The 19,950-nt window shown below is 41.5% G+C and overlaps 1 protein-coding gene and 2 long non-coding RNA genes across 6 annotated transcripts; all 3 read right to left on the reverse strand.

The window, feature by feature from the left end:
• Positions 1-166: 166 nt before the first annotated feature.
• On the reverse strand, positions 167-4,066 carry LOC124676273. 3 transcript variants are annotated; one of them, XR_006993564.1, is made up of 5 exons: positions 3,997-4,066; positions 3,830-3,884; positions 3,041-3,423; positions 1,768-1,990; positions 167-572 (listed from the first exon to the last, which is right to left on the reverse strand). It is a non-coding gene; the product is annotated as an uncharacterized LOC124676273 (long non-coding RNA). The 3 variants fall into 3 exon arrangements; XR_006993563.1 differs by having other exon boundaries at positions 1,736-1,990; XR_006993562.1 differs by lacking the exon at positions 167-572 and having other exon boundaries at positions 1,553-1,990.
• A 1,496-nt stretch (positions 4,067-5,562) lies between these two features.
• On the reverse strand, positions 5,563-8,330 carry LOC124679059. Its single transcript, XM_047214887.1, has 4 exons — positions 8,118-8,330; positions 7,689-7,862; positions 6,666-6,738; positions 5,563-5,898 (listed from the first exon to the last, which is right to left on the reverse strand). Exons 1-4 carry the CDS (start codon positions 8,236-8,238, stop codon positions 5,880-5,882), a joined length of 387 nt encoding a protein of 128 aa, XP_047070843.1. The 5' UTR covers positions 8,239-8,330; the 3' UTR covers positions 5,563-5,879.
• A 5,126-nt stretch (positions 8,331-13,456) lies between these two features.
• On the reverse strand, positions 13,457-16,663 carry LOC124677687. Of its 2 annotated transcripts, XR_006994188.1 has the most exons (4): positions 16,579-16,663; positions 16,425-16,488; positions 15,926-16,057; positions 13,457-13,503 (listed from the first exon to the last, which is right to left on the reverse strand). It is a non-coding gene; the product is annotated as an uncharacterized LOC124677687 (long non-coding RNA). The 2 variants fall into 2 exon arrangements; XR_006994186.1 differs by lacking the exon at positions 13,457-13,503 and having other exon boundaries at positions 15,727-16,057.
• Positions 16,664-19,950: the final 3,287 nt, after the last annotated feature.

Here is a 19,950-nt window from a genome sequence, read left to right on the forward strand (position 1 = left end):
GTGTTGCTACGGGTTCTCAAATTTCATTTCTCAATGCACATATATGTATCACAACTCACTATGAAAATTCAAAATAAATCAAGGATATCATGATGTACTATAGCATGATAATACCGAACACAATAACAAGACAGCATTATTGTTACTCTTTTTTTTCCACCACACATTTAATATAATAGATCCTCAATTTCTTTTCCAAGACACATTTAATATAATATAATATTCAGACAAAGACTCATGTTACTTAAAGGGGGCTGCACATTTGCCACACTTTTCTTTTGCACTTTTCATATTTGCCACATCAGTTAAATATAATGAGAAGTATTAGTCTAGTCGGATTCTGTCGGATAAGAAACCTCTCCCAAGATGATTGATCTAACTTACCATCTTCTCTATCCAAGTAAGCACGTCCATATTATTCAGTGAGTTCCCATCAAAGGTAAAGAGAAGATTGAATTGACCAAAGATCTTCCATTTCCATGTGCACCAACAGCTGGCTGTATGCTTATTTCATTTGAGATTACAACAGGTGTGATCTTTCAGAACCATGTTTCCACGCGAGAACAGTTTTTCTAAGGAAAAAAACCGACTAAATTAGTAACATCTTCAGCAAAGGAAGCAATGCATGAAAATTGTAATCAATTGATAGCAGCATGCCTACAGATCGGATGCTTCTCCCTTTCGAAACGTAGTTAAAAGAGAAAACAACACTATTTTTTTTTTGCTATCTGAAACCTAAAGTAATTCAGATTCGGAATTCTTAACCAAGCTCATGCAAGACAAACGACCGTTGTTGATAGAAAAGTGCTACAACAATAAATTTGATACTGGATAGTTTCTTATGAATAATATTCTCACACAACTATCATTTCCTTCAAAATAACTACAATATATGCTATCCAAATGCTTTTCTTACAAAGAAGAAAAATGGTCCTTAGTGCATAAAGAAACCTTCTTGTGTAATATTTTATGTACAGTCTCAAGCATAATTCTTATTTTTATCCTACTATATAGTTGCTACTTCTTTAAAGTACCAAGGTACAGTGCCAGATGTATTCATAATATTTCTCACACAGCTACCATTTTCATGATAATTCCAGTGAAGCACATGCATTCATAAAATAGGAGGAATATGAATAATATTAAAATAGCAGTTAGGACCGAGATGGACAGCATATGACGTTCAAAAGGCAGTATCAGATAAGGCAACTAACAGCTGAACCAATTGAAAATACTGCATAGTTAGTCCGCATTTTTCTATAATGCCAAGCCTCAACTATAATATTAAAATTCCACTATTCATAAAATACTCCTAGTTTCGTCTATTGAAATTTCAATATCCTCTTATTATTAGCAAAGAAAAGCACCAACATTTTCGTTTCTCTTGAGAGAAGTTTTGACTACTCGTTGTTACCTTAAATACCATACCAACAAAGGAAAAAACTTTGACAGCTTATGATGCCCAACAATCTGAAATCATTCACTAATTCTTATGTTGAATCAACCAGAGATGCATTCCAAATCCAATAGCTAGCAGCTAGCACAGTTAATACATGAGGCAATCTATCAGCCTTCATATTTCTTTTCACGTCTATATCACTACATATCTCGCAATTAAAGACTGACAACGTCCTGAATTGAATAGATAATGTCAATTGACCAGATTATATGGAGTGCACTTTGTCTTGTTTTTTTATCTTTTAAAGCTAACCAGATTTGCAGGAGTACTATACACCTGAAGGTGGGAGGAGGTCATTGGTCACGGACCTTAAAGCCGTCAAACTCTCATCCCCTGTGTCACCCGATACACCTGTTGCAACGCGTACTACCTGAGCAGGCCGTAGTCGAAAGCCTAAACTATAACTATACGACACATAGTACCATTGCGAAATTCCATACATGTCATCCTCAAAGCAGTAAATATAAACCTTTAGAAATTGCATCCCTCTTTTCCTCCTGCCAGCATCATCCCACCACCATGTTCTACAATCTGTCAAATTGTATTCTAAGTTAAAAGTAGCACCATGTAGTCTCTGTAAATAGTAAAACATAACAATTATTTAAGGAGTTTATTTTTAACCATTCATTGATTTGTTAAACAAATCTTCAGCATGACAGTTTAGGTCATTCATTAACGACAAGAAGATCCGCTACAACTTTCATTAAAAGTATTCAAACATTCACCAGCGATAAGAGGATCAGCTACATCTTTGACGCAAATCCATTTTTTCATGAAAAGGATTCAAACATACATGTATGCACTTGTGGTCAGTGAATGTATCCTGGAAAATATACTCCCTCCGTTTCTAGTCTAGATATAAGGTGTATAGTTTTTTGAGAAAAAATCCATAATGTAAGGTATATTGCGTTGGACAACCTGTGTGGACTTTTTTTAGGGATTCGATTGTGTTTCTTAACTTTTGAAGACCCCTCTGTTATCTCATGTCAGTTGTCTAGGATCAATCCCATCAAAACCTTGTGTAATTTTGCCTCCACATGCGTTTCTTAATTTCCGTGTAAAAAATTATACACCTTATATCTAGGAACGGAGGCTGCCCTTTAGATATATTTGTTGGAACCATAATTGGACTTTCAGCGAGTATAAATGTTTGGTCCTAACACATCCATAAATGATACCTTAGTGAATAAAGGAAGGCAAGTATTTTTTTAACAAAAAGGAAAAAAGATCACATCAAATTGAAGATGATTTAATTTGAATCATCTCATTTATTTATTAGGTAAATTTCAGATCTAGCGCATAACCCAAATTACAATTATCGAATCACATAAGATTCCATAACAGGACTGTGCCTGTATAATTTGGCGTATTGTAAACAAATGCACTTCCTTTTTACAATTGCATCTTGATTGTCACCTAGTCTAAAATTATAACTCTCAATTGGAGAACTATTCAGAAGGTAAATAGAGATAATGAGCTTGCAGCTCTTCATGCAGATACCAGTGCCACAATTATATTTGTGAAATAGAGAGATCTTATTTGAAATAAAGAGGTTCATGTAAAAGTATGTAAGTCACCTACCTGAACACGCCAGGTGCTGCATCTAATGGCATCTACAAATTGCCTTCTGGTTTGCTCCTCCATCCAAACGACACCATTATGATTTATCGTCATCCTCATTCCTTCTACTCTTTTCGTTGTTATCTTTGAAACTCCAAAAAAATCGCCAACACGGTTCTTGTTTCACTTCCTCATTATGAACTAAATTAAATAAATATGCATTCCAGATTGATGAAATGTATGCTCTTAGCAGTACTCAAACCACTGCAATTCACATGCCATTACCCCAAGTTCTGAGGTATAACTTCATAGCTCTAACCTCTAATTAACATATATTAAAGTACTTGCAAGACCTGCCATTATCAAGGCATCAATACATGTAGATCATGGCCTATTTCCTACATCTGCGTGGAAGATTCGCATATGAGAACTGTATCCGCCATTGGCAAGGATGAATAAATACAAACATTTCTCTTTCGACTGATCTAGTTATTTTATAATTAGGACACCAAAACTGGTTTAGATTTTTTTTCTAGGAAAATAGATGCATTAGGAATGTATAAAACTGCAATGCAATATTTATTGTTGTGAACTATTTCTAGGGCCAGAGCTCCATCCGCAGTTCAGAAAAAGGCTATTAATTCAGCAAAAGTAGTTGATTAGCTATGTATAAATGCTTGGTCCTAACACATCCAGAAATTACTGTAAGCAATGCAAAGGTAAATAACACGGCATAAGTCAAGTAATGAAACTCTGAAGGATGGGAATAAATTATCGAGAATTCAGGTTCAGAGAAAATTTACAACTAACCTCGATATTCTTCTTGTCGTTCGCCTCCATGTATTCCTAAGCCAGATGATCCAACCTGCAAAATAAAGAGACATCCTTAGATGAGTAGAAGGATGATAAAAAAAGGAAAAGGAAAACAAGAGGTAATTGCAAGGTTCATCTGGCTAGGTGCTTTCCAGGTGTCATACCTCCAACTTGAGTCTTCAATAGACACATGGTACTGAAAAAAATTCAAAAATCTACTTTGGAAAATTTCTGCAAAAAGGAAAACACAAGCACCAATACAATCAGCTATTTTATTAGCTACTTGAATCCTTCCGTGTACAAGTGAACACATCAGTTGTCCATTCAACCATATATATATATATATATATATATATATATATATATATATATATATATATATATATATATATATATATATATATAGGTATGCTATTCTCGAACCGGTTCGAGAATAACTATTCTCGAACCCTTTCGAACTTCCGCGTGTTTCACAAGTGAACTTCTCGACGGAATACCGAATTGCATGTTCGTGCGGACAGTATTTTCATGATGATTTTCAAACCGCTTATCGGATTGATGCGTATAATATACCGTTGGATTCGCACGGAAATTTCGCATCTTTTTCTTGTTCATTGTTTTCCCAAATTCTATATTGATTAAAACTAATTTGAAATATACAAAACAACGTTTTCGCGGATTTCTCTATTGTTGTACAGTTTTGGGGTTCCAGTTTTCAAACCGTTTATCGGAATGATGTGTATGATACGCCGTTGGAAAGGTACTGACTAGGCGCACCTTTTTCATGAAGAACACTTTTCTAAATTCTTTATAGTTTAAGAGCAGATTTGAAAATACGTGATTACGTTTTTTGAACTTCTCGGTTTTTCGAACTGTTTTTGGGGCTTATTTCTGAACCACTTATCGGAATGTTCCAAATGATATTGCGTTGAAAAGATATTGATTAGGTGAATCTTATTCATGTTGAATGTTTTTCCAAATTCTAAATGGTTTTAGTTTAATTTCAGAAATACATAAAAGTGAAGATAACGCCGACACAAGAACATTTCGAAATTGGCTCATCTAGATTGATTATGTGTGGCATTGCGATCTGTTGGAGTATTAGTGATGGTTGTTGGCATGCCAACGGTTTGAAATTAACACGCCTTCGATAGTCAGGTGTGGCGGGACGAAATGTTAGAGTGAAACTCGGGTCATATTGGTGTCAAATACAGAAATATATGATCGATTTGGTCAACTGATGCACGCATGGATGAATTTAATACCTAAGATTTCTGCCCATGAAAAATTAAGTATGTGAACTGCCTCGACAAGCACGTGAACTTCGCGGTAAATATTTGTGAACTTCTAGTCACGAATTATGATATATGAAACTATGTTTTTTTTAACTCATTGTTGCATCGCGTTTCAAAGTGAACATTTCAGATTGTAAACATTGCACGAATTTTTTTCATGTATTGGGTGAACATAGGGCATCATATTTGTGTTTTAGTGATTTTTTTCATTTATTGGATGAACATAGGGCATTATGTACTTTTGGACATTAAATAATGAGCGTGCCAACAATTAAGTAGTGTTTAATTCAATTTTTATCTTCTAATTTTCTTCAAATGGAAAGGAACTTTCATAAACTCCCTAACAAATCAAAAAGAATCCCCGAGACAAAGTAAAAATGGACGATGCTAACTCCTAGAAGAAAATGATGTGAACTTCCAAATATACTCCTCAAAAATAAAAGGCTACCGAATTACAAATAATGTGTACTGTGCATCAGGCAGAAATTAGCCAGACAAGCTTGGCAGCAGAAATTATACTAAGAGAGTATATTCAAACATCGAAACAAGCCAGCAAGCCAGCAGCAGAAAATTAGAAATTGCAGGCACAGCCTCCAGTGGATGACTCAACTGCCGCATTGCCTCCTGCGGTGGCGCAGCGCTGCGTCATAGCGGACGGGTGGACTGCTGCTCCGCGCACTACAGTACTTCCCTGTAACCTTTTACACGTAGCATGAGAGGAGCTGTACAAGATCTTGAGAGTCTTTTTATTGTCAGCATGAAATCCCAAACCTGCAACTCATCAATAGTATAATTTTGAGAGTAGAGACAAAGATTAAATTTCTTTTATTTCTGCATTTGTACAAATCACTAGATAAATAATGTACAAGTAAATGCGAACTGTTTTCGCCACCAAAAATTGAATGCACAAAAATTAAATGAATTTCTGGGCATTAACAAGTGAACAAGTGAACTTCAGAGACATTACAAGTGGACTCCGGGTCAAGCATTTTCTTGACGGCCTTTTCACTAGGGAATTTCTTTTTTTCATTTTTTCGAATGTAGTGAACTGTTTTAGACTGAGGAGTGAACTTGTCTTACATTGAAAGTAACATACTTTCGAGAACAAATAATCCAGTTTAGCATACAAGGAAAACTTACTTTTAGCAGAAAACATTCTGACTTTAAATATATACATTCTATTGAGCATTTGCAAAACTAGTTTGTGATCTGTCTAAGCAATCAAGACAGTTGCAAGACTCAAATAATATCTTCTATTTTGTCCTTTGATTAGAATAGTTAAGGAACAAATAAGAAACTATAATCCAACCCACTTGGACAGGCTAACATGAATTAACTCCATATCCAAAGAAAACTAGAACTGAAAATAATAGGGAACACCACATACAAGCTGGCAACATTATCTTTTTGATCAAATGATTCTCACTGGATAGCAAGTACTAGTAGTGCATCAAGATAAGGAAAGAGTTAAAGCATATACATGGATCAAGAAGCAACAGAGGAACGAGTCATATGGTTTTTTAAAAGATCATACACACCTTCTGAACTGGTCCAACATCATATCTGAACTGCGGCAGCTGCAATGTATCCGACTTGACGTTGTCTTGTAACCTGCATTTCCTCCAATTAAACAGAGTAAAACGGGACAGCTTGACATGGTCTCCAAATACGAAGTGAACTTCCCTTGTGAATAATATGAACTATACTAATTCTTTTCCTACAAGGCCGAAGCATCAACTTCCATTTCTTTCTATTAAATACAGATTGAGTGAGATAATGTATGCTTTTCTTGCAATACTCTCAAACCAAATGGAAACGAAGACCAGGGCCACATTAGACAGTTCAGAATAAAAGAGGCCCAGAGCAATGGATGGAACCGAGATTCAAGTGGACCCCCGCGATGGTAATCGTGAACTCTCGTAGCACTATGTGTAGGACAAACTCCCAAATAATAGGAAGTGAACTGGTCCTGGTAATAATGTGAACTACTATTTTTCATACTATAAAATGAAAATAGTAGTAGATGTTATCTTCGCAAATTAAGAGAAGTGAGCTTCACAAATTAGGAGAAGTGAGCTTCACCGATTAGGAGAAGTGAGCTTCACGGATTAGAAGAAGTGAACTTATGAAACACCATATCTATCTTTAATCATGGACTTATTGAACTTCCCCATAAAAATGAGTTATATGTGCAGGAGGGGTGAATTTTGTGTTAACTAAAGTAGTATTTAACAAACAAGACAAACTTATGTTGCGACAAGAGCCTCCAAACTGAACTTCAAGAACCCAAGATATGAACAATGCCAAGAAGTAAACTGAACTACACCCAGATACGTGCTAAAAAGATAAAAAGTGCTCAGTTGTTGATGTCAAGGGCCATCTGTGGTGCTAGTAAATTTAAATATATATGCATTAAGTGCAGTGCCTCTAATGAACATGCTAACTTCCTATTCTTTGATTATGTTGGCTGCTTGTTCTGACAAAAACACAGAGAAGTAAACTTCACTTTTACACAAACTCACTGTGATCCTTTAATTTGTTTCATAGGAGACTTGACTGACCTGCTTCACATCGCGTCACTGCCTTTAGCTGAGGACTTGACTGCCCGCCCGTATACTGCAGCTCTCCCGGCCATGAGCTTTTGTGCATAGCAAAGGACAAAAAAGTGCACACACCAGGTGCATCCAGATCAAGGCACTTAGACTCCATTGGATGGCCAAGGTCAGGCTTTTTATCTGTAATCCAAATGAAAACGATCAGCTTTGCTGAAAATGCATAACCATAATTAAACTAATATAATCGCAAGCAACAATGAAGCCAAAGCAGGATATTGTCAAACTCTTAAGCTACTCTAGCATACAAAAAAAATTCCATACAATTTCGTCTTGTAATTCTGAATGCTTGTGTGCAGTACTATGGCTGGACACATAGTAAACGTCTCGCAATAGGTTGATTAAATTTAGAAAGAAAGAAAGAGGCATACTACTTACAGTTACAAAAGAACATATCGATCTGACATACAGGTGTGGTGCCATCCTTGCTCACGCATATCCCCAAGCCTTTAAAGGTTACAACAGACATATCCGTGGTGTTAACCTGATGTTTCAGCATCTATCAACTCTACATGGGATATTACTGCTTGGGGGCATGGCCGCCCAGCCGGGAACATTGCTGCTCGGTGGCCGCGGTGGTGCAGACTGAAGCCTGAGAGGGATAACAGAGCAGTGAGCAGTCCAACTTGAAAATATTTTTGTCGTTCAGTTAAAAATGACAGGCAAAACTCGTGATCGTGAGCGCGTGGGCGGCGCGGGTGCCTACCATAAGCGGTGGGGGTGACGAACTGAGAGTGCCAAGGGGATAACAAAGCAGTCCTGCGTGGAAGAATTATTATTTTTTCGTTGGGAATTACTGGCAGCACTGCTGTGCGTGGTTTATCAATACATCATACCACTCAATATCTGGTAATACTTGTGAACTAAATAGAAAAAGAAATCGAGATTAACAATGATAGGGAGAAACAATACTGCTTTTACAACAAATCAAGATCTAGCGGGTCTCTAAGAAAATATAGACATGAAAGATACCTTCCAGCTATGGGCATAACGAACTTATTTTCCACAAAGAAGTATACTAAGGTAGGCCTACATCACTGTACCAAACTGAACTTCTAATTTTTTTATCAGGCACAAAGCAACAGCACATACGGATGCGTACCGTGAGGCTGCAGCAGGGCAACCACTGTGGCTGGGAAGCCACTTGCAGAAATTTGGGTAGTCGACCTGGAGGAATTGGGCAGTGCACCGGTAGTTCTTGGGCAACGACGGATTCCCACGACCCGCGATGGAGCACTCTGACAGGTGCGGCGGTGGACTCCAGCGACGCGCGCGGTGGACCGTCGGGCGGCGGTTAGGTGGCTGTTGGAGATGCGTCCTGGTCGGGGTCGCGAGATGGTATGGGCGCGCGGCGCGCGGCCCTCTTCCCCGCAGGTTTCATGTCGGGCTGCAAGGGAGACGTGACCCCGGGAAGGGAGAAGCCTGGGCGGCGTGGTGATGCGCTGGTGCCGCCCGGGGAAGAAGTGGTGGCGCGAGATGCGGTGTTTGCCGGAGGGGACGAAGGCTGGGCTGCTGCAGAGGAAGGAGGTGGGGGGCGATCTGGGCTTCCGCCGGGAAGATGGCGCGGCGGTGATGCGGGCCTCCGCGGGGAAGAAGGAGATCAGCAACACGACGCTGCTGCCGGGGAAGAAGGCGGACCGACGATGCGTGCTTCCGCCAGGGAAGGGCGAGCGGCAATGCGGCTGCCGCCGGGAAGAAGGTCTGGCGGGAATTGGGGCGTGCAGCCTACCGCCGGGAAGAAGGTCAGGCGGGATTCGGCGCCGCCGCCGGGAAGAAGGTCGGGAGGGGATTCGGCGCCGCCGCCGGGAAGAAGGTCGGGAGGGGATTCGGCGCCGCCGCAGGGGAAGAAGGTTATGCGGGAGTTGGGATGGGCGGGCCGATAGGGACGAACGTGGGGGAGTTCACAAGGAGGGGATTCGCGGGGTGTGCGGATCGGTGGGTTTCGTTGTGGCAGGTGGTTCGGTAAGTAGCAGGGGTTCGAGAATAACTATTCTAGAACCCCCGCCGTCCCCACCAACTGTCGGAGGCGCCACTGTCGCCCCAGGGAGTCTACCTCCCGCCCCTGCTCCCAGCTCCTCCGGCGGCGCCCCAACCAGACCGAGAGTACAAAAAATCTCTAGAGTACAAAAAATCAGGAAGTTCACATCTACAAGACTCAGTAGTTCACATCTACGGAACTTGGATGTTTCACATACACGAAATTTTTTAAAATTATGAAATTCTCCAGATTTCAAAAAATCAGGAAGTTCACATCTGCAAAGACTTGGAAGTTCACACTCGCAAAATTCAGAAGTTTAGAAATTTTTTCTAGAGTTCAAAAATGGGAAGTTCACATCCGCCTAAATTTAGATGTTCACTTTCGCAGATTGGTGAAGTTCACTTCACCGAATTCAGAAGTTCGAAGACTCGCTGCATAACTAAACATGAAAATCGAAAAGTTCACTTCGAACACAAAAATATAGAAGTTCACATTATTTTGGGAAGTTCACTTCGAACAAAAGACAAAACAACTCGGAAGTTCAATTCAAACATGTGGAAGTTCGCAATATTTTCAGAAGTTCACTTGCCACCGCGGGGAAGTTCATTTACCTCCATACGGAAATTCACTCCCCGTATAGAAGTTCATATTTGAAATGGAAGTTCACTCTTACAATGTTGAGGTCCGTCTGGAAGTTCAGATGCAGAGAAGGGGAAGTTCAGATAGTGCAGATGCGACGGTAGTTCGCTATATTTTCTGAAGTTCACTTCAAACTAGACCAAAGTTTTGGAAGTTCGCCTTGTACAATATTGAAGTCCGTCGGGAAGTTCAGATTCGGGGAGAAGAAGTTCACATCCACGAAGTTCGCTATAATTTTATTACATGCCGAAACTTTTATACCGCGATCGGAAGTTCACTAACGGATATAAAGGAAGTTCACTTCTATATTCGAGCACCTCATACACTCGTTTTTCTGGACGGAAATCATACGCATAGAAATCGTCCGTACAACCACCGATTGCGCAAATCGACCAACTCAACTTACAATTAGCACTAATATAACTCTACTAATACTCCAACATATCGCAATGCCACACCTAATCAATCTAGATGAGCCAATTTCGAAATGTTCTTGTGTCGACATTATCTTCACTTTTATGTATTTTTGAAATTAAACTAAAACCATTTAGAATTTGGAAAAACATTCAACATGAAAAAGATTCGCCTAATCAATATCTTTTCAACGCAATATCATTTGGAAAATTCCGATAAGTGGTTCGGAAATTAGCCCCAAAAAACAGTTCGAAAAACCGAGAAGTTCGAAAAACGTAATCATGTATTTTCAAATCTGCTCTTAAACTGTAAAGAATTTAGAAAAGTGTTCTTCATGAAAAAGGTGCGCCTAGTCAGCACCTTTCCAACGGCATATCATACGCATCATTCCGATAAACGGTTTGAAAACTGGAACCCCAAAACTGTACAAAAATAGAGAAATCCGCGAAAACGTTGTTTTTTATATTTCAAATTAGTTTTAATCAATGTAGAATTTGGGAAAACAATGAACACGAAAAAGTTGCGAAATTTCCGTGCGAATCCAACGGTATATTATACGCATCAATCCGATAAGCGGTTTGAAAATCATCATGAAAATACTGTCCGCACGAACATGCAATTCGGTATTCCGTCGAGAAGTTCACTAGGAAAACACGCGGAAGTTCGAAAGGGTTCGAGAATAGTTATTCTCGAACCGGTTCGAGAATATATATATATATATATATATATATATATATATATATATATATATATATATCTGAGTATGAAACAATCGTTTCGTATTTCCCATCAGATCAGAATGTCGTGTATGGTTTGAAATAAATGTCGTAGAGTACATCAGTACTATGCAATGCATTTCCGACCTCTCAAACTAAAACGCTTCATATACAGATGAATATCTGAAACAAATATCATGATATTTGACCTGTGAAACTACACAGATGTTCGCGAATAAGTCCGGAATTATCCTAGTTTGCTTATTGATTGTACGCACCAAGCTCAGGCTGGAGTGCAAGCATTTGGCACTATCAATGTCGGACGTGCAGTCTAAGGTGTGACCAATGAGACCGGCACTTAGAAACTCGATCTCAGAGCGTGTTTGGCAGCTTCAGGGAAAGGAATGGAAGTTTAGCGGTGGGAGTTTGTTAAGGGATTAGGCATGGTAATTTGATTATTAGTCCCAATCCCACCTTTCTCTTTCTTTTTGGAGAATATTTTTCTCAGCTTTTGATTAACCACTCTGTAAATTGTAAGTTTGAGCTACCCTACTGCTAAACAAAGAATCAACTTTCAGCTAGCACCGAGTTAAGCTAGCACCGAGTCAAAAAGAAGCTTTCAGCTAGCGTGGTAAAACTGATGGCACCGTCCCAACAGGCCGAGTAGCTTCCCTCCTTAGCAGACAGAGCATGCCAAATGATTCTCTCTGTGCAAACAGGCTCTTACGAAATTGCTCCGAGCAAGCCAAACGAGCCTGTCTGGTTCTCGTGTTCCTTGGCCGCACACACACGAACGATACGACACAAAGAAATCACTGACTCGCTGGTAGACACGAGTAGAAAAGAAAGGGACGCAAGTAAATAGCTGGTCGCCATAGGTTTTCTTCGCCGTCGGGTGGTGGATGATGGGCTCATCTAGACGAATCGACCAATTACCAGGTCCCCTGAGATGAAATCGGGGGGAGTTCGCCCCCTAAACTCCCAAACCTCTTCCCACCTAAATTCCCATTCCCTCTAATCAAACAAGGGACTTCCAATCCCCTACACCCTCAACTCCCATTCCCCACGTCTAATTCCTCTGAACCAAACGCGCTGTGAAGGACATTCATTGTGCAGTACATCAGCGAGGGGGTCCTCATCCACGCCCGCCCTAAAAAATTGCATGAGATCTAGGCGGCGGGAGGCATGTACCTGAAGGAGAGCAGGAGATCTTCTGGACATCTGCTGAGAGGGCCTGAGCGAGCCTCGCCTGTTCTGAAGACGCATCGGTGGATTGGGAGACGCATCGGTGCCGCCACCCATCCCATGTCTAGTGCGGGTCGAGCCCTACTCGTCAGTTCTGAAGCCCGCGACCGTCGGAGCAGGGGCGGAGACGGAGGGAAGGTTGTCGCCTGTCGAGATGTGGTCGGTCGTGTGCGGTTCTCGGGCAGGGGCGGCGGCGGTGAAGGGGCAAAGGCAGGGGATGTGCGTGTTGGTGATCCAGGACGGCGGTGGAGTCGTGGAGAAGATAGCTTTGGGTTTCCTCAGGGACCAAGCGAGAATGACGACAGAACCAGCGAAAGAAGTACTAGGTTTCGTTGGGCTTTGGCCCATGTGCGCTCTCGCGCGGTGAAGCTACGAATCCGGACGACGAAAGTTTTTGCCGTATTGAGGTTTGGCAGAATAAGGAACACCTTCGTTCTTTTTAAGTAGTGTAGATAGATATAGAGAAAGCAACAAAACAGTTATCTCTTATTGACTAAGATTTTACTTAGCTCCTGCCTTGAACATAACTTCAAGAAATAAGTTTTACATGCAATGTACAATTTTGTGTGATGTTGTTAGACCTATTAGTCAGCTCATTATGCTTGGTCTGGTCATGTCACTCACCGTCTTTGCCTCTGTTACACTGCTAACTCGTGTCGTCCCATCCGTGAGATTTGTTGATTGAAAAAGAGCTAGCTTCCCTATGGTTATCGCTACACCTCCCAGTGCATCTCTTGGAAGACTTATCTTTGCACCTCCACTCCATGCATTGCTACAGTAAAAAAAGAAAATCAGATGCTTAACAAAAAGCTATCTTCTAGTAGTACAAATTGGTGGTATTTCTGAACATTTCTTATTTGCCACAATAATATTCTCTTTTTAGTGATATCTTTTTCATGCCACAACATTTGAGGAAGATAATCTTGTCTCCTTTTTATCTTCAATCGGCCATCCTGCCCCACAATAAGAAAAGGAGTAAAAACAGTAATAGCTCCCTTGTGTTTCCCAAAAAAAAAGATAGTTGGAGAAATCTAAGCATGAGACCATAACACATGGTCCATTATTTATTCATCTCTCCCCTCCTCTCGATTTCTTCCATCTCTAGAGCCCAAGTTTTCGAGACTCCCAATTAGGCCAATCACAAGTAGTGAATAATAGGAGATGGAACGTACACAAAATAAGTGTTGCCGTAAGAATAAGCCATTTCTCCAAAAAAAATACGGCCAAATATAATGTTGTACTTGGAATCTACAGCAGAAAATTCCATCACCCCGCTACGGGCTACAAAATCTCTTTCAAATGGGTCGACATAAATGACAACGCCCAACACACCTAAAAACATTATTAAAATTAATAAGTTTTACGAAAATCTATGTAAAAAGTATATGTTGAACTACCAACTATTTATCCATCAGCGAGCCATCGGGCAAATCAAAAGGATCAGCCATAATGCAGCTTCTACGATTTGTAAACAAAACAATTCATGAAGGAAAATCGAATTGAAAAGTGAACACGTTAGCCATATCGTCATGAATTAGGAAGAAACTTTACCTTTTCAGTTTAGGTTATACAGTGCGATTAACCAATAATAATCCTAATAATCAATACATCCAAGCCTAAAGTTAATAAGAAGTAAAAAAACGAAGGATCTTCATGCACCAAGGTTACTAAAGAAACATGCATGCATCACAGATATATTAGGTCGATTGTTCTACTTACGTAGATTTGTATACGGCTAGGTGGCTAATGAAATGTACTGCTCCATGTATCTATTTGTAGACTCGAAAATGATCTATAATCATACCACTGATTTATACAAATCATGCGATTGCTTTTGAATTCACAAGTCAAAGCCCAAAAAATTGAAGCATTTACATACCTGAACGGGACAAGTTGATCTGCTGTGAATTATTTTGACTGTAATGAGTTGGGGAGGTGGCACGTATTGTTTTTGGGGTGGCCTAGCTTTATAGGCGGACCATGTAATGAGACCTGACAGGCAAATCTAAATCTTTACTATTAGAGTAAACATGGAAGGCAGAGATATCATCCTTTCCATCACAATAGGTTGAGAATCCAATATTACCTTTGACAGCATGCGCGCGTAGAAAAAAGGTATGCAATATATCAAATCGCAAAATAAATCACAAAATCATCGGTTGCCTAAGAAATACTTGTAGAGAATAAGGAAGGATATCATGCGCTAGAAAAGAAACAAGGCACGCAATTAATTATTAGGGCCCTAATATGCGCTTATTTTTTACTGGTCTAACAAGCCCCATGTTATGTGCATAACATTCAGTTTTTCAATCCTAATAATCTAACTGTCACAGGTGCATGCATCAAAATTATCTGACCACGTGAGGTGTGAGTTCTGAGATCTGCTACATAAAAATTCAAGGATTACTAACCTGAATACATGGCATACCATATTATTTTTGTGAGTACTAACAAAGAAGCATTTGAAACAACAACCAACAAAACTCAGACCAGCTTGTGCAGAACATCAGCTTGAACTGAATTTTTCAAGAAGGGTAATTTAACATCAACCAATCAAGGCAGGCATAATATGTGGAGTACATGTGCCCATTTATTCATTCTTGACTGAATGTGACATGTGCCAAGCCTAATTTAACATCAACTAATCAAGGTAGGCCTAACCAGATCAATGCTTTCGGTTCCAGAAGTGTTGCCACTCTCAGTATCAGAAGATTCAACATCACAACTGAGGGCCAACCAGAATTCAAATATGAAGTGTTCCAGTTGCCTGGGTTGGCAGGAACGACACTGCCAGCCAGTGACTTTAGCTTCTGATAAGAATTCGTCACCAACGTCAAACAGGTTATTAACATGTGATTTACAGATTTCCAATTCTGGTTAAACCTTTCATGTGGGTTGCTTTAGATTTTTAATGTCATCCCCTGTTATACAGTACACACGTGTTATAGGTAAGTGAAACTTAACCCCATCATGCAACAAAAGAACCTAAGAACAGTTTAAAGGTAAGTGGCCATTATAATTTATTTTATTTTCCAAAGGGAGACTTCACTGAACCCTCGTCATCTACTAAATACTATAAAATAGCCTACGAAGTATTGTTAAGTAAATCATGAAATCGGAGTATCTGCCATATGAAGTGATCCGGGGAGGGAGTTGTCATCTGGAGGGGGTGAGCGTGAAATGTTATAGGTTACCAGATTGGACAGGACTCGTGGTCGGATTCGGCAGGGAGGCATGTAGAAGAGCTCGCCGGGATTCAGCAGGGAGGCATGCAGGATTAGCCGCTGGAATTGCTTCAGGTATATGTTCAGATTCTTCTCATTCATCTGAAATACACAAAAAAGGCTGATTAGGTTCTGGTTGAAATTAAACACGAAAGTAAGATGCAATAATTCTTCAAGCAAGTAGAACACACAAATCATATTTGGGTACATTGTAGATTTGTGTTGCTGTGAAGAACTGAATCATTTTGGTTTGTCGTTTCCCATACTCACACCGCTAAGTCCATTGTCCTATATTTCTTCACTGATTATGTGTTTAGGTTTCAATGTTGCAGTTGTTAGATGCTTTTTTCTATCAAAACAGTATCAAGGCCACACTTCGAGCAAATAAATTAAATGACCTCGTAAGGCCAGCAATATTGAAATCAAGTTGCTCACTATAATAAATTAAATAAAATGCACCAGCACTCACGGTTTTGTTCAAACTCCTTCAAATCAAACCATGATTTCTGGTACATCAAGGTCTGGCACTACCGCTGTCACACAACTACAAACTCTTTAACACCCGATCAATCACAAAAGAAATGCTGCAATCAAGGAAAAAATTATACACTATTGTAACTCACCATCATCAACCACAACATTTTTGTTTCCTTCCTCCCCTTCCACATGTTCATAAGCTAAACAACCGTGTTACGGATTAAAGGTACGGCATCATTGCAGATCAGTTCATCCACCTTTTCAATACCCTGTCATATTAGTCTGAAAAATCAGCTTTCCAATCCACTGTTAAAGAAAAAGTTAGTTTGCCGACTATATGTGACTATAAGAATCACTATCATTTAAGCACTTATAACAGGAGTGTGCTACCAAAAACTGTGAAGTTGACAAATAATAAGTACCTGTGAGGTAAAAAGCAACAGAAAAAAAGTTGCAAAATATCGATCAAGTCAATAGTTGTCCCATCTTCAATGGTGACCTCAGAAACAGATGCTCCCAGGTCTAGTAGCAATTGTACACATTCCACATGGCAATTCAAGGCCGCCATATGAAGTGGAATTAGGCCTCCATCTGCCTTGTAGTTCACCATCTTGACCAAACCACTGCTAATACAATTATATCACTACAATATTCGCATAATGAAAAAAAGGAGAAACAAGCAAGGGACCCGGACATACTCATCGTCGAAATCAGCATCTGAAACTTCTTCAGATGATCTGTGATTCGTCTGGTTGAATAAGTTTGGTATGCTTGACACATAATCTGCACGTACAAGGCGAAGGCACATCTGAAACTTCTTCAGATGATCTGTGATTCGTCTGGTTTAACAAGTTTGGTATGCTTGGCACATAATCTGCACACACAAGGCGAAGGCACCGGGCATGACCTTGCAGTGCAGAAAAATGGATAGCAGTCCCTCCATTCAGATAATCTGACATGTGGATCTGAAAAGACATTTCGCCGCCGCCTCAGGACTACATATCCAAGCAGTAAAAAGAAACAGAGTGAACAGCAAGCAAAATACTCACATTTGCATTGAAGAGCATCAGCGTTTGAACAACCTCCCAGTGGCCATATTGGCATGCTTGCATCAAAGCAATCTACACATAATCAGAAACATCGCATACTTAGACATAACACTTCATCTCTGAATGTGGAACTGAAAATAAGCAAATGCACCTAAATTTGAGTTTACTTGCCCCCTATAGTTCTGAGATTGATCTCTACACCGGATTCGAGTAACAATGTAAAACATGGCACCAGCAGCAGGACAAATGTTAGTGCCGCTCCTTTGTCCAATCACGACAAATATCAAAATCCAGCTGGTTTAGCAGACATATGGTATTACCTCATGGTGAACCTGTGCGGCGGCATAGTACAGAGGCAAATTGCAGCCGCTAAATGTGTAGTACTGGGGCCAGCCGAGAGTTGTACTCGAGGAGCGTACACGCCTACTGCAGGTCGCTGTCCCTGGTTCCCGGCTGGGATGAGTATGTCGGTGTTGAAGAGCGGGCGAGAGGACCAGAGTGGAACTTTACTCCCTTTCACAGCAGATCTGCACTTAAGTCCCTTAATGGAAACTTTAGATGAACATTTTCGCTCTCTCTCTCTCTAGAACATTAACATCCATGGCACTATATAATTAATCAGGTAGAAATGAACTATCTAGAGGAAACAATTAATTGAATGGTAGTCCAAGTATTTTGTTGTGGGTGCAAAAGAATGTAAACAAAATGGAAGTGCCCAGAAACATGGTATCCCATGTTTAGGAAGGGTCACCTTTGTGGTGTGGTTCCTTCTCGAGTATGCCAGGAGATCTTCTCCTCTACACTCTGCAGATAAGCAGGCATTTTAATGTGTTATGCACCAATACACGATACTACAAGTACAAGCACACTGGATAAAGCTTAGGACCCCCTTTTTGACTATCTATCTATTCCCACTACAGCCAATAAGAACTCTCTCCATACCAAATTTTTGATTCAGAAACATTTACGTGAAGCCTCTCATTCACCATGTTGCAAACTTTTCTAGTAATTACTAATTAGATCGCCATTCTCCATGTAAGTCTTTGTCTGGAAATGAACCAGATAGTTTGATGACACCCTGAACAAGATTATTTCAATCTAAACCCTACCCAATGATGGGAGATGTGCTGCCAGTATCGACCAAATTAAGCACAGCGTAACAGTGATCCCCGCAAAATGCGCAGTTCGAGGACACCGACAAAGAACCCACTTGCATAAGTAAATCGAGTGAGGGGTAGTAGGCGTGGGGAGGTGGCAGACCTCGTGGCGCTGAATGGTGCCGCCGTATACTGTAGCCTGGCAGAACCGGCGGTACAGCGGGACAGCGGCGTAGGAGGCACCGACCGAAGCGGCCGCCACGCCGAGAAGGTACCCTAGAGTCCTCCTAGAGCTCTTCTCACGGCCGGCAGCGGCGGCGCCGGAGGAGGAAGAGGCGAGCCCGCGAGAGAGAAAGGCGTCAGCCGCGGGCGGCCATGGATGGAAAGGGGAGTGGCGGCGGGCCAGCAAGGGGGCGAGGTAGCGGTGGAGGAGCCTGGGGAGCGGAGGAATCGTGTTGACGACGCCCTTCCTTTTCCTCTCCGGAGGAGGCGGGCGGCGTGCAGATGGGAGCGGGTGGTGTCCATCCCGTGGGGGCGGCGTCCAGATGGAAGGGAAGGCGGGCGACAGAGGGCGGCCCAGCTAGGCGGGGCGGAACGTAGTGCGACGAGAACGACCAAGGTTAGACGTATTGGGAGGTGGCAGAATAAGGAACACATTCGTTCTTTTTAAGTAGTGTAGATTAATGAACAACGATTTGCTAACTTGTGCCTCAAGTCAGGTGGCGTGCGGCAAGGATAGCATGGCGGAAGGCATGTGGACCCTAGCCTCTTTGGGGCTTTTAATTTCCCAATTTCTATTAGATGCCAGGGCACCACGTTGTCTTTCAGAGTGCTCCCCTCTCCCTATCATTGGATGTCCATCGTACGGCTGGCTCGAGGAATAACAGGACAGATGCTAACAGGCCTTTCGTCACGAATCTCCCTTTCCCTTGGTCTCTCGTCCGCTCCTTTCTTATCCCCTCCCCACAAACTACTCCTCCACAACCAGGCCCCATCGAGAGGATCCCGACACCGGCGGAGGAGAGACGAGAGGCGTGGTGGTGCGGATCAAACAACATCGCGCTCCGGAGGCGAAGGGCGTCGGTCATGGTGGTTGGGGAGATTGGAATCCAAGGGCTCTGGCGCTCCCATGGCAATGGGGCGGCGGCCATGGAGTTGGTGGCGGCTCGCGGGTGTGGGGCGAGGCGGAAGGGCAGGTCCTCCGCGCTCTCGAGGCTAAGGGCAGCGCGGCTGACGCTCATCTCCACCACGAGTTGAAGGCCTCGTCGCCATGGCACGCCGCCGGGAAGGACCTTGCCCCCATCGTGCTCTCTCACATGTTCTAGCGCGCCGCCGGGCAACGCCGCCGGAAAGGGCCTCGCCCCACCGACCG

The sequence above is a fragment of the Lolium rigidum genome, chromosome 7 (assembly GCF_022539505.1).
Source record: "Lolium rigidum isolate FL_2022 chromosome 7, APGP_CSIRO_Lrig_0.1, whole genome shotgun sequence".
NCBI classification, from domain to species: Eukaryota; Viridiplantae; Streptophyta; class Magnoliopsida; order Poales; family Poaceae; genus Lolium; species Lolium rigidum.